Source organism: Micropterus salmoides, unplaced genomic scaffold, assembly GCF_014851395.1.
Source record: "Micropterus salmoides isolate LMB-PRFRI ecotype aquatic unplaced genomic scaffold, ASM1485139v1 Ms_hic_scaffold_5, whole genome shotgun sequence".
Lineage (NCBI taxonomy): Eukaryota > Metazoa > Chordata > Actinopteri > Centrarchiformes > Centrarchidae > Micropterus > Micropterus salmoides.
Genome location: NW_024044237.1, coordinates 14311549 through 14326792, shown reverse-complemented (window position 1 = coordinate 14326792; position 15244 = coordinate 14311549). Strand labels below are relative to the sequence as shown.

The following is a 15244-nucleotide window of genomic DNA, read 5'->3' as shown; positions in this document are numbered from 1 at the left end:
TGTTGCCTGTTGCACATCTTTCTCTCACTCCAGTTTCCTGCTTGTATCTCCACTGTCCCTATTCAATAAAGGCAAAATGCCCCCCAAAACAATAAATAAATAAAAAACAGTGAATTAGTTGCAAGTGCAACTCTAAAATTGTATTGTTTACTGATTACTCCGGACATGGTTGCCAGGAGAAAACACACAAAACAACCCCTTGCATGCTAACAAGGCCACTTAACTGCAGCAAGTCTGTGTGGAATAAAAAAAATCAATAAAGTTTATCCAAATAGTTCCACACAACAGTCAGCAAATAGATGTAAGCATGGAGAGTGAGGCAAGGGGCACAAAAGCAGCACAGTGCAAAAAGACAGGCAGAGAGAGAGAGCTCAGCAATCTTGATAAGGACTCTTAAGACTGACACCCACAATGAGAGTGAATTAATCATTGTTCGGGGAAATAGGAGACATGGTCCAATTTACAGGAGATTTATAGGTAGGAAATCAAATGCCACAGCATATCAATTAGCCAAGGTTACACCTCCGCAATTCAATGTGCAGACACAAGGACTCCTGAGAAGGTAATGTTTGGGGGGTGGAGAGGTCTAAAATAATTTACTGTAATATAATAGTATTATTCGATAAGCTATGAATCGCTTTAGCTCATATGTGATTCCTTATGATTGAAAGTGGATTTTAATTTGTGCTCTTTTATGAATGGTTAGGAGAAAGGAGGAACTTACAGACAGCACCTCTTTAGTAGAGACTAAGCAGCCATCATCATCTTCCAACAACAGAAGTCTCAGCCCACCACTCAACTTTCTATGAATATTTAATTAAATTGAACCTTTATTTAATCTTGAGAAATCAGAGAGAGCATGCCCTCATTTACAATGATGTCCAGGGTTGCAGCTACAGAATAAAATACAGCAAAATAATAACTGACGAGAAAACAAACAGACCACAGTTACAAACAGTTACATTCAAGAGCAGAGTAGTTTGTAATCATGGTTTTAAATTGACCTAAAGGTAAAAGTTTTAATTTAAAGTGTTACGAAAACTAAAAGCAGTTTCCCCACATTTTAAATATAAGAGTGCCTATTCCTCCTGCAAAACTCCATCATCTGGCAGGGAAAGCCTCTAAATCTTGTTATAAGCTCAGAGAGGATAGAGTGGCACACCATTTATAAAAGCTGCATTGATGCCTGGGGGGGGGGGGGTATAAGAATTATTCCCCCTTTTTTTGATGACAAAAAACAATCAGACAAAATTGGTTTTAATTGTCACAGGCTTTAAAAGTTGTGTTATCTGAAACAAGGCAGCAGATACAGAGGCGACAGTAGCATTGCGTTGAGTTTGACCTTTGCCTCCTGAAGCAACTCCTCATAAATATAATAACCTAAAATCATTTTTTGAAATGGGCTGGAATCACAGGAGATGCATGTGCTAACTATTCCAGTCCTGAATTATCTGCTTCTCAAAGTCATTGTGCCTGCTGCTTGGATGAAAAGCGTGGCAAACATACTTAGGCTGAGCCCTCAGTCACAGGCCCTGTGAGGGTTACTTTGAATGCTTTTCCCTCTTCGATTTCACTATCTTATATTCGAACAATGGAGGAATGACTTCCGGGAAAAGAAAGAAGGCGGATGCTTAATATGTGATCAGTAGTCCACAGAGAAGCTATATAAAGATATAAGCTACGTACAGAATATAAAAATAAGATGTTATTTAAAAGTCATCATTCACCCAATTTGAAGCTGTTTTATGATTTAATTTCAAGTTCATGAGGACAGTGGCATGCAGTTTTATTGATTTATGGCTTGGCAATGCTGCCCTTCAGTGGCAGCTGACTAGAATCACTTTTTTTCTGCAGATGATTGGAGGAACATAACAGATTGTGCTGAGGAGAAAAAGACTGTGATACAGAGCCAGAAAGAGCAGAATCAATCCCCTGAGTTCTCACCTTCTTATAGTCATCAACTGAAAACATTTCCCAGTGATGCAATACCCATATTCTGATCTCCAAAAATCATTCTTCTCTATTATTTCCTTACACAATACCAAGTGAAAACCAGCGATTACTCAGTGTCTGTCAGGGTGAGCTCATATTATGAAAAAGTGTACATCCCTGTAGGTCAAGTGCGCTCAAATGTCATATTTTGTCCCAAAGAAATAAAGACAGATGTTTTGTGGCACTTGCCTGAAAACTAATCTAAGCTGGTGATCCATCAAGTTTTCAGCCCCTCTCAGTGCAGTGGTTTCATCATCTCAAGGCTCAAGGACGGACTGATCCACAGGCTACCTCTGGTTCCCTTGCTTCGGAGATCAAAGTGTCTACATCTGAAAAGAACAAAACTAAGGTCTGCCTTGGATGTTGATCATGTAGAAACGGCAGTGCCACATTCAATCTTGTTTAAGCATTGACCTCAGCTGGCTTTTTGGTAACAGAAATGTCAAAGTTTTTCGCCAAGTCCAGCTGAGTGACACGTGTTTAGAGTATCTGATGGTGTTGTACACAGAGCGGTGCTGACCTCACTTTGACATTAAATCATTGACCCAGGCCTGCTATCATACCGTTCAGCCTGACAGGGTCCAGATGTAATTAAATATAATTGTGTAATGTGTAGTCTGTTTAAGAATATCATTTGCAATACTTTTCCACGCTTTGATGATGGGATGAAATCATCAACCGCTTGTTCTTTTTCAATAACAACACCGGGCAATATTTACCAGGGGGTTTGAGTTAAATCTTCACACAGGACCACCACTCCATGCACCACCACCCATGTGCCACCCACATAACAAAACAAAGTGCCAAACAAAGTACACCAATGAAAAATAGCATGTCCAAAGCCTGAAACACATAAAACACATGCATAAACAATATACATTACATCAGTGACCAACCCGTCCCCGCCCCACACATTCACAGACCAGAAAATAAATCAGTGAGAAAGGTCACGAAATGTGTTTTCCTTCCTCAAAGTGCTGAGTAATAATCACACCACACTGTGAACAACAAACAGACAGAAAGAGTGGAATATTCTCACATCACCTCATTATCGTAAACACACAGGCACTGCAGCTACCCGGTTTGTCCGTTAGGTGTCGCTCATCTGCTGCACCTGGCGCATCCAGCCCCCCCCCCCACCCCTTCGTAATTGTCATTGACCAATCACAGAAGAGGTGGGCGGGTCTCCATTGTTACTACAGCTACTCGAAGAAGTTCGGACCGACCTGCCGCTGCTGCACCTATGAGTCTCCACGTAAATGAATAGCCGCGGCTCGCGCGAGACAAACGAGCTGATTATGCCGAGATAAAAGAGCATCTGGCTCGCGCTCTTGTCCGATAATGGCATGCGATGGTTCATCCGCGGAGGATTTCCCGGACAAAGTGATGCCCAGAGCAGCTCCCTGCACGTGCAACAAGAAGTGCAGGAGTCGGAGCGGCAGCGTTGTCTTCCTGGGATTATTCCTGCTGTCGCTGTGCCTGCACGCTGTCACCCTCGTCTGCTATTTGGATCTGCGGTCCGAAGTCAAAAGGGAAATAATCCTCCAGAAGCGCGACACCATGTTGACACTTGCGGGGAGTGACCTGGCTGACCCGGCGGAGGTGCTCTCGCCCGGCCACACGCGACTGGACTCCGGCAGCTCCCGCGGAGGAGAGGGTCATGAGGTAAAAACATATGTATTTTTAAAAATAGACAAAAACTCTGAATAAGCTTACATGAACAGCCGCAGCAGCTCATTCAAGGCGACATTGTTTTCATTCCTCACACGGAGGCTGTTCGTGTTCTTTCACCTCCGTTCAGTCCTCTTGTTCCCGTATCAGCGGTGTCAGGTTTTGTGTCTGTGCTCTGTTAAGGCATGTTTCTGGGCAACTTATTCTACAGTAGCCTGTCACGAAGTTTTGCCAGCTCAGTTTCCAGACAAATATGTTTTGAATCAGCGCTCCCGTGTGCGTGATTCAGCGTCTTGGACAAAGATGCACAAAAGGTATTAAGCTTGTGAAGTCTGTCACCTGGCCAAAGTCTCCTGTTCAGGTAAACACAAGCAGATCAGGGAAGTTAGAGAGGTATGGTGCGGTATGGCTTTTTATTTATTCTTCACCAAACCACATTTAACCCAATCTGTCTTGTTTCCAGAGCCCCCCCCCCAAACAGACAAAGGTTGATGCTCAAAACGTAGGCAGCCTGCCCAGCTGGATTCCCAGAGACTGGTCAGTCAGTATGCTGGAGCAGGTGGACGGAAAATGAACTAGATCACCAGCAGGTGCAAAGCCCAAGGGCTGATGTAAATTAATCGGGACTGAGATGGGGCAGTTGGTACTTGGAGCCAAGCCAGCCGCGTCTCACATGTGTTTTCTTTTCTGGCAGCAGCCTGATTGAATGTTCATTGTGTTGTCTGTGGCTTTGGCAACAGCCGCCCCCTCCACCGCTACCACACACACACACACACACACACTAATTTCATAAGTACAAAGGGACCAAGTGTAGGTCTCAACTTTGCATTGCTTTGTCAATTAGCTCATATGTCACCAGTTGTGAAACCTTTTTGCAGAGAAAATGATCCTCTGTGTGGGGCATTGGCCGGACTAATTCAAGTTATTTAGGATGTAGCCATTTATTCCTCTGTAGGAAAGATTATTTCTGGTGTTTGTGTTTGCCATATAACATTTTCCTTTCACTAGTGGGAAGCTCAGCCTATTCATTTAGCCCTCAGTGTTTCCTTTGCTAAGCTTATTTTAGTTTGGGTTCCCTGGTTAAAGCCGAGCTAGATGGGCCTGGTATTCAACCCAGATGGTGACGCTTCATGAGGTGAAAGACTGTGGCCCAGCTGTAAATATTTAACAGCGCTGTGATGCTGTCCTTGCCAGATGTCTGCATTAAACAACTCTGATTACAGATCCCACAGTTTACATAGTTGGAGAAACAGGAGCATGTGGCATTTGGACGCAGCGGCCGCACTTGTTAGCTTTTCAGGCATTTCCTTTGAAGAGTCTCTTTTTGTAGAGAAAAAAAGTGTTTATTGGAATTTTCACACAAGTCTTCATCAAAGGCTCTTCTGCAGCATCAGTGAAATGCGATGGGATGTGCAGGTATACAGACAAGTGCGGCAGAACATGAAGTGTTCCTAGAAAACAAAGGAAGGGAAAAGTAATCGGGTCCAGGAACAAACATACATACCACATAGACATACATCTGACAGAACGGACACAAAGTGTATAGGCTTTGTCATCATAGCACCAGTGTATTGAGATGTAATCTCTGTTCAGATGGACTTAGTCCGTGTTGTGGTTGAGATTTATTTTGGAAAAGATCAGCGATGTGGCTTTTCTCTCTTGCACACTAAATTTAGTGTGTGTCAGATGGTTTTCAACTGAGCTGGTGAGCATCGGACAAAAATCCACTTTGGTAAACAGTGCACCCAATGGAAATCCAGACATTTCTTTTTTTGGCGTAATTCGCTCCATAGCGGCAAGTTGTAAGTGTTTTAATGCTTAAGTTTGATTACGAAGAGAGAACCTCATCCGGTGTTTATTCTGGCAGCAAATTTTGCTTTAATCTAATATTGCATCCAGTTTGAATGCATTTTTTTATCCCATCATTGTCGTGTCCTACTTCAGCCACCACTTGTCTTTCACTGAGCAACAAAAACCCTCAAGTGTACTGAAAATTGACAGAACACACCTGATCTGAAGAAAGTGACTGTGGCTATTACTCCCAGATAAGGATCAGGGCTATATAAGCTGAATTACTACAAGTCTTTGATCAGTTCTCACAATCTCTGTGTGAACAGAGGTGGGACCACTTCGTACTTGGGTTGTGGGGTGATGTAAGGCAAAGACAGAAAATAAGGCTATAAAACTGAACATGTAAGACCAATAACCAAATTTGAGCCTATCTATATATGTCAGGATGTTCTATAAAAGTGTTATTTTATCTGCTTCCTCAGATGAATGTACAGATATAGAAACAATTTGTTTTTTGCAGTCTAAACTGGCATGAAAGGTTTATAGATCATCAGATTTCCCCCAACAATTATACTGACTTTAAAATGAAAAATATCCAATAAAAGCATAAGGAGGAGTAGAAACATCTTTGTTGGAGAAAAGAACTCACTTTTGGCATGCACTTACAAAAATTACATACTACTTAACATCTCACACTTTTTTCAGATTCACCTATATGCTTTTTAATGAGAGCCGATGATCTGGTCATTTATGATCTGGGCCTGGGAAGTGAACAAACAGCCTTCCCCTCAGCAGTCACAGTTGGTATGCCCTTGAGCAAGGCAGTAAATGCCAGCTGTCCAGCAGATCTGTGCAGTTCCCAACAGTAAAAAGCCCCTCCTGGGTGTGTGTATGTAGCTTTTAGGCCTGAAGAGTGTAATGCAGGACATTACTAAATAAGAACAAGTGACACTCACAGTTAGCCTGACCCCCATTCACCTGCCCTCAGTGAGTGAAACGTAATAAAAGCCAACCCATGGAGTATTTAATTGTGCTAGGTCAGATAGCGTTTTATTTTTGAGCCTAACATTTTTCTTATAACCATTATATGAAATAATTTTCTCCTCTGATGTATGCCTTCAAAGTCTCACAGAGAACAGATGCTGAAACATCTGGAGTCTAGTTAACGGCTATTAAAAAAGTCAGTGTGATGGGATACAAAGTCCTTAGCAGCATACAAGCTCTGGGGCGCCGGGGTGGGCTGTCACCCTCATCTACTTTAATTGCGACCAGTGCACGATTAGTTAAAACAGCGGTATCATATGTACAGATAGAGTGAGCCTCCATATCAGGATTTAATCAGTATGGACACAAGTGTCATAAAATCACAAGGCAGAGGAGGTAGAAACATCAGAGATGTGAGGCTGCAAACTTTTCCATTTAAGACTGAATTGTCTTGACAGACGGATAGCGTAGACACCCAGTAAAGATTAAGCCCAGAGTCACAAACATCTACCAAAATAATAAATTCTCAAGGCATTCACAGCATTCAGCTAGAAGTCACTTTGCCAGCAGTGTTGCAACAATCTGAACTCTGATTGGCTGCTGACAGGCAACATTTCCCTTAGGTTAAGCTCCAGCTTTTTTAGATGACAGTCTGTGGACGCTGTTATTAAATTACCCAAGTTATGGTTCAAAACACATGGCCTTCCAGAGAGCAGTGTCTGATACTGGCTGAGGTAAGGACACTCCTTTTTGTATGACATTTAAGAAGAAAACATGCTGTTATTGTTCTATCCAGGAGTGTGAATCACAGGAGTAGTATGAGCCTTCAGCTCTCAGCAGCATGCATGCCATTAAAGTTAGTAACACCTATACAGCAGCGATGGGCACCCAGTCTGCATCTGGCAACCACAGCCAACAGCCCCGTGTTTCAACTCCTCAACTTTGTAACCTCACATTCTCAACCACAATTTAGCGACCCATTTTCACTTCTTGTCCAAGATTCAGAGGCGTTACTGCAACCAGCATGTCTGTATTTGTGGATAAACGTGAGCTACAGTATTGGTCAGAAAACACTCAAACTGTAGCACTTTTATTTTCATAAACAGTTATTGAAGCTCTGAATGTCAGGGAATTTCAGTAGTATAAGTATAGAAATAGTTTTAAATACATGCTGTTGTATTAGTAAGTGTTAATAAGGTAAAAAGACGTCTTGTGATCACAAAATTACACATCCCTGGGGTTACTGAATTTTAGTCATATCCTCACCGAGCAACAGGGAATCGCGTCCTCTGCGCGCAACAGCATCCCCCACGCTTTGAAGATTTGAAAGCCCTCTAATTAATAGCATTTTTCCCTTGTGCTGAAAAAGAATGGTTTACTCAATAGTTGGCACTTGCCATACATACCAACACGTTGTCATCCTGATTTACTGTAACTCTGCGTGCCTTTGAAGGGTATGAAGGCTGTAAATGTTGTAATGAAGTGAAATGAAGCAAACAAGGGCACAGAACCATTTCTCAGTCGTATAATCGAGTAACTTTTTATTTTTTGATTTTTATTAATCACTTTGTTGCCTTCATCTACAACACCAGCCGCACCAGTTTGGTAGTAGCCTAGCAGATTGCTTGTTTGTTTTTTGTCATTCTGCTGGAGCTTAATCTCGGGCCAGAAATTGGCTGTTGAATCATGTTTGGCTGTCAGAACAGACGAAAGTGTAATGCCATATGCCTGAACATACACCCAGAATCCTTTTTGAGGGTAAAAGCTCCTTACATGCCAACAGCTGGAGAGGAGATGTGGAGACACCTGCGCACCAAATGAACAGCAAACGTCGCTGCTCGCGGGAACATCTGGAGGTCTGTGTGTCGGTAAACCATTCCAACACATACTCCCTCCATCAGGCTGGAATTCCCGTGCTTATAAGGTCAGACATGGCTGGCAGCTGGTCAGGGATGTAGACTTTAACTACTTTGAGCTTGCCCAACACAGCCAGTGGGGGGTGTTTGACATGATACAGCTCATCCCTCATCACGGGGGGGCGGGGGGGGGGTTCCACATCTGAGACAAGGTATAGAAAAAAACTGGAAACATAACTTTTCTTGTCTGTCTTCTTATGGTCTTTCAGTGGCTCTGCTTGAAAACCACACAAAGAGGCACTGGGAGTTCACGCTGCTTTCAGGAGAAGGAGATTTCTCGGCGTCGGGGTTTAACAACTGTGTTTACTTGAGTGTCACAGATGGAAACACGGAATATGTCATCTTATCATATACCCATGGGAAAAAGAGAGGTCAAAGTGTCTGTCAGTAATCTTGTCTGATTCCTTCCCAGCAGTAAGAATTAATGATACATCATTATTTATTATCTTTTGATCCATGCTAAGGTGCTGCACGTGTCACTGGTTTGGAGATATCAGTTATCCAAACTCCAAGCAGATGTCCAGCACAAATACAAGTTGTCTGGTCTGTCCTCAGTCAGGGAGAGCCTTTATCTTGCACTCTTACCATTATTTATGCTGACACTCCAAAGTGTGACCGAAAGTGTTCTCGTATATTGCGAGGCTCGGCGAAAAATAAGCCATTGGGTGGTCTTGTTGAGTTTCCAGTGCCGAGTTTCTTTGTCTTTTGGATTCTGGGAATCCTCCAAATGTGTGATCACAAACTGGCTGTTCTAACCGACGGCGACTTTGAACAATCGGTGTTCTTAAACTCTGTATCCCTAGCACAAAACGTTTATTTTCTGTTGTCAGTGCCGGTCACGTCTTGAGTGTGTTACAGTCAGGTCAGCGCGTTCTACAGAGTTCATGTGAATGTAGGCTGACCAGAACCAGTCACATAAGAGCACAGGCATGCGGTTTGCCCCACCACTCACTCGCCCAGGGGAACACCCCACCACTGTAGCATAGCTTTTCCTGTTTTAAGGGATGAGCTCAGACCAGCTACATCAGATCCTTCTCTTTGACTCCAATTTTTTTTAGCTTATTCATGCTACCTCTGAATAGGGCTGGGACCAGGTGCCATATGAATGGGTATTGCTCTCAGATTAACCACAATTCATGTCCTCCTTTTGTATAAAAAGGTGAATCTTAGAGCAGTCGTGTCCAGGTGACTGTCTCAAACGGCAGAAACACAGACAAAAGTGACTTGGGTTACAGGATAGGTTACCGCCCCGTTGGGACAGACAATGACTTGGCCACAAGTGAATGAGCTGGCTGACAGTTTCTCACATCTTTTCAAATGCCCCAAGTTGTCTCTGTGCAAACATTATACCCCAAGAATAGAAAGGCCACTTGTAACATGGGTTTCGCTCTCTAAAGCTTTATCAGTCATTCCTTTTGTCTGCTTCACGGAATTAACACAAGGTGGTCCTGGCTGGTGTTCATACCAGGAAAGTGTATAAAGCAGTGGCCCTCTATGAATTTTCTTCTATATAAATCCTCCATGCTCATTAATATGTTCTTTTGTTTTCCACCAGAAGTTACTGCACAGAAATAGCGAGTTCCACGCCACAGAGGATAACAGGGGCATAACTCAGCGAGCGAAAAGGAGTCCCAGCAGGCAGCCAGAAACAGGCATGTTGTTTTGGATTTATCATCACACACACGACTGCTTTTGTCTTTTGTCCTTACACCTCGACACAGAAGTTGTGCCAAATCCAGTACATTTCATAACAAAAAACCCAACAAACCATTGCTCTGTGGTGCACCTGCATCAGTCTATTTTCTGGATATGTACTTGGCAACAGCCTGGTTGACTGTTCAGCAATGGTTTGTGTAACTCTTGTTTGCTTGGAGGGGATTCTGTACAGTGTAAATAACAGGCTTTTGGTGGGCTTAAGGCTCTTAAATTTTCAAAACAGTTTGTTAATGGTTTCTCACTTTTTGTGGAATTGATTTTTTACTGCTTTCTGCTTACTTAACAAAGCAGCTCCACCACATAATGTTGCAGAGTTTATAGAGCAAAAGATTAAACGGAATGGGATTGATTATTACTTGGATAGCAAACAAGGACAACAAGGAGTTTGGGAGGGTTTCACCAATATGAAACAGACAGCGAAGCCTGCGTTGATTTCCCCTGTCTCGAAATAATATCACGTCCCCAAAATATCTTTTGTATCCGTCAACTAAGCAGCTCTAGACTTTGAAATCCAACCGTGTTATCGGCCAGGTCTGAACCGTCAGAATATAAAACAAAAAAAGAATGCCCTCATTTTAAGGAAGTAGGTGGCCATTTCTGAAAGAGGTTATCATGTGAGAATTTGAACTTTTATTAATTCCAGCGGATTGATTTATCGTAATCGATAGCTCCACACAAAACCACATGGCAGATATGTCTGAATTTGCTTTTGTAGTTTTTGTTTAGAATGTGAGCTATGCAAATAAAAAAGCAAAGCCTTTCATGTCTGAGAGCAACAAGTGCAGCATGATCACAAGGCATTCCAATGTCTGTGGCGTGACACTGAATACTTGGGGGGAAGTTTAGTGATTGTGTTTAAATTAGAAGAAAAAACTCACCTTTGAGACTTTCTACATAAATCAGTAAAGTCCCGAGCCTCTAAACACTAATCATTCCCAGGTCTCTCCTCTGCTCTCCTCTCACAGACAAAGGCTTTTGTAATCTCAGCCTTAGATGTGTGTGTTTGTGTGTGTGTGTGTCCTGTGTTTGCACGTGTGTGCGTTCTGGGCACTCCTAACGGGCACCAGATTCCAGATAGGGCTGCTCGTTAAGAGAAATCTATGCAGATGCATCCAGTCATTTAGCCAGAGGAGAAACACTGGCCATATGTTTGACGGGGACTCAAACTGTGAGGTTTTAAGGTTAAATGGCCTTTGTAGTTGTAATGACATGGTAAACACAAAAGCAGCGAGACGGCTTTTTGAAAAGGATTCTTCAGCTGCACACAGAGCGCACGCGCACACACACACACACACACACACACATGCGCGCAGATGCACACAAAGTGCATTTTGTCTTTCAAGCACTGACATAGATGCCCCACCAACATCCATGCACGCACATACATACACATGGTTGTAAAGGGGAGCCACACACACACACATACACACACGTACACACACTTTCATCTGCATTCTCCATCTGGGCTTAATTCAAAGAAAAGGATTTTGGCAGGATAAAGTATCTCTCTAATGATCTTCTCCAGTTCCACTGCCTGTGAATGCTTAAGGCACTTGTTCATACAGAGGAGGTGAAACCACACTTACAAATTACTACACTAGAAGATACCACAGACTGACATACCTCCACTCCAGCGTTCAGGGCCGAACATCTGAATCTGTTATTTTAGCCCGTTTAGGATACCTACACGGAATGAGCTGGATACGCGAGACGTTATTGGAGATGATAATTGTTCAGGAGACAATTTCAAGCTCAATCACACTGTTTTTGTTTCTTACAGAGTCAACTGGAAAGGAAAGAAGGAAAGAGAAGAAAAAAGGTAGGACATAAATCAGCATAAAGTCATCTTGTTCATTGATTAGATTGCTATCCTTCACATGGCGTCCAAAATCTTGTAACCGTGTTGGCTTAAAGTGACAAACTTTCAAAATTGATTCTGTTGGTCGGGGACATTACTCCTGCCTCCTCTCTTTCTTCATATCAGAATTTACAGCCTGTACAGATGCAGTACAGACTGTAAAGCCCTTGCAAGCAAATCTGTGATTTTAGACAATATAAATAAGATTGACATCAAAAGATTAACCTGCTCAGTTTTTTGGTTTGCCAACCATTTTGCTTTCTCTCTTCACAGGGAAAAAAAGGTCTGTGCCGGGCCCCCCTGGTCCCCCTGGTCCCCCAGGCCCACAGGGGCCACCGGGCATCCCTGGAATCCCCGGCATTCCGGGAAGCAACGCTGTGGGGCCTGCAGGACCCCCTGGACCCCCCGGGCCGCAGGGACCTCCGGGCACCCAAGGTCCAGCAGGTATAAAACTTAAAATTGACATGACCCGATAACACACTGAGATAGCCAAAACTCAAGCCAGAGATCTGGAAAACACCCGCGAGTTGAGAGATTTGTTCTTAGATTAGAGTATTTTCCCACATGTAGACACGTTCCCACACTAGAAGGGGGCTCAAGCTGTCAAAATCGATGAACTCATGGCCTTCACAGTGAGAGTTTCGGATGCAGGATGTCAAGCATAGTGTGGGATAGCAGTGATCTATCTTTAAACTATGTCAGTGTTTGTTTTGTTTTAATCAGCATCTCTTCAGCTCTTCAGCAGTGTTGAAGCCCAGAATTTTATCATGTCTCTCTCTTATTGTTGCAGGGGCTCCAGATAAGACGAAAACAAAGGAATTCCAGGTAGAGTGTGTCGCCCCTTGAAATTGAATTTTCTCCCACACAGAATCTCTGGTGAAACAGCTGTTCTCTTGTTTTAATGCGTGTCCAGTTTAGTCACCAGAGCTCTTTGTTTTTCAGCCTGAAGTGGTTCATCTGCAAGGGCAGGAGACAACCATCCGAGTGAAAGAAGGTGGGTCTTCTGTCTATTCTCAGTTGTAGTTACGCCACTATGTTCAACACAAAACAATAAACATGCTTAATCCCCGTTAATGTCCTTTGTGAAAGACATGGTACTGCAACTGTTATACCACACGTATCCCTGCTAAGCCACATATTTACTCCAGAATAGATGTAAACACTGAATTGTTTGGCATTTGGTTAAATAAAAATGTATACACTAGAGATTCAACATGCCCGATTTAGTCATTTTTCAAGATATTCTTTTCTTTACCTTATGGAAAGTTGACCCAGTTGCATAAGATTTATGGTTTAGAGGGCTAAATGTTGCTGCCAATATTTCCTCTAAAGTTAAAGTAACCCTGAAGTAATCCTATAGCTCTTATAGGATTAGTAAACAGTTATAGGCTGTATTATCCATCATGCTCGTGTTAACTAGGGTCAAGAGCAGAAGCCTCGCATGCTAGCAGATCTAAAAGGATTGTAAGCATCATTAGCAGGTTTATATTTTCTGTCAGTGCTGAGCTCTGGTTGTCGTTAAACACTGCTGATAGTTGTTTATGTTGACTGTTTGCCTCTTGTTTGTTTGTTGTGACATGTTTAGATCTGTCTGAAGGCATCCTTAGGAACTGGAAGATGGTGTTCATCCATCACCGTGTGTTTAAAATGCACCCTCGCTCTGGAGAGCTAGAGGTGCTGTTGGATGGTTTCTACTTCATATATAGTCAGGTAGAAGTGAGTACGGTCCTTGACGTAACTCTTATAATTTACAGTTCAAAATCAAAAGAACTGGCAGTTGTTCTGTAGTTAAGCGTAAAAACCTGCTTGCTTTGCTTATCCATAAATGTTTGAGTTATATTATTAGACGTATTTCTTTTCCCCGCTCCCTGTGGCTACGTCTATAACTCAAAGCCTTGTTGGCTACTCTGATATTCCAGCTGTTTCATCTTTAAATAAGCTCTTAAATATCATGCGGGCTTGTTTTGAATACCCCTCTCAGTCTTCTGTGAATTTTATGTCTCCCCTCTCCACTAGGTGTACTACCTCAACTTCACCGACATTGCCAGCTATGAGGTGATGGTGGACTCCAACCCGCTCCTCCGCTGCACATGCAGCATCGAGACGGGCCAGCGCAAGTTCAACACCTGCTACACGGCTGGGGTGAGCCTGCTCCGCGCCGGCCAGAGGATCTCCATACGCATAGTGTATGAAGACATACTCCTCAGTATGACCAACCACACCACCTTCCTGGGAAGTGTCAGACTTGGAGAGGCTCCATCTGCTGGACAGAACTGATAACTACACAACACACCAGCCCTCGACAGAAATGCAAGGTTGCTCACAATCAGTAGCAAGCAACCTCTAGCCCAAGTCTCTCCCCTGTTTAGAGGAAACTTGTTAATGTTGAGGGAGCTCCTGGGTGACTTTTGGTCACTTTCACAGCTGTGTATTAAAAAGGACAAATAAAGACTGCTCTGCTTCCCCTCACGTTGATTCTGTACAAAGAGATCAGCCCTGGTGAGCCAAATGTCCTCATCAAACAAAAGTTTCTATTTATAGTCACCATTTTGTGTCAACACAGACAGCTCTCTTTATAACAAGGAAGGACACTGTGCTGACACATACTTAATATTTACATATGTTTAAGTGCTGTTGAATGATAATCTTGTATCTCCAAAAACACCAGCTATTTAAAATGTTGTATTTGCAGTTTGTATACTTGGCCTTTTTAATTAATTTAATTATATTAACAGTTATAAGTGTGGTTTAACAAGGGCTTTAAAGCTCCATATGCTCCTGGGATTATAAAAATGACTAAAAGATCATATAAATGTTAAAGCAAGGATAAAGGTATCTATGCAAAGCTGACAAAAAAATCATTAAAACTGGAGTTATAAGGTATTCACAGAGCAACAGCACTATATATTTTGCGCACATTTGCACTACAGCATCCCTGCAGAATATCAGTGATATGTTTTGGTACAGTGCTATTGTTTAGTTACCGTATGAATGAATCCATGTGGAAAAATGATAGTTGTTTATACGTCTCTGTACATATTGTATATAAAATGGGATATACTTTTGTAAATGGAGTTGATTGATGGATTAAAATGTTTCATTTTCTGTCTAAACACATTTGTCTTTTGTCTGCGCAGCGCTTGTTATTGATTTAAAAGGTTAAAACTTCTCTTTCATATCGGACTCTGCTGGCACGAGTACTGACAAGAACAAATGATGTTCTTTGAGTGGGGCCTTTGTCTTTATTAAAATGTGGCTTTGACTTTGACTACAAGTTTCACAACGCACTGCAAATTTGGCTGCTATCTAAATGAGT

At 42.5% G+C, this 15244-nt stretch overlaps 1 protein-coding gene across 3 annotated transcripts; it reads left to right on the top strand.

The window, feature by feature from the left end:
• Positions 1–3199: 3199 nt before the first annotated feature.
• eda (ectodysplasin A) lies at positions 3200–15041 on the top strand. Of its 3 annotated transcripts, none has more exons than XM_038698943.1 (8): positions 3200–3657; positions 9913–10006; positions 11851–11889; positions 12202–12372; positions 12719–12753; positions 12871–12922; positions 13514–13644; positions 13945–15041. In XM_038698943.1, the coding sequence occupies exons 1-8, from the start codon at positions 3334–3336 to the stop codon at positions 14203–14205; spliced, it is 1107 nt and encodes a 368-aa protein (XP_038554871.1). In that variant the 5' UTR covers positions 3200–3333; the 3' UTR covers positions 14206–15041. The 3 variants fall into 3 exon arrangements, with proteins under 3 accessions (XP_038554871.1, XP_038554872.1, XP_038554870.1); XM_038698944.1 differs by having other exon boundaries at positions 9910–10006; positions 13514–13638; XM_038698942.1 differs by having other exon boundaries at positions 9910–10006.
• The last annotated feature ends 203 nt before the right edge of the window (positions 15042–15244 follow it).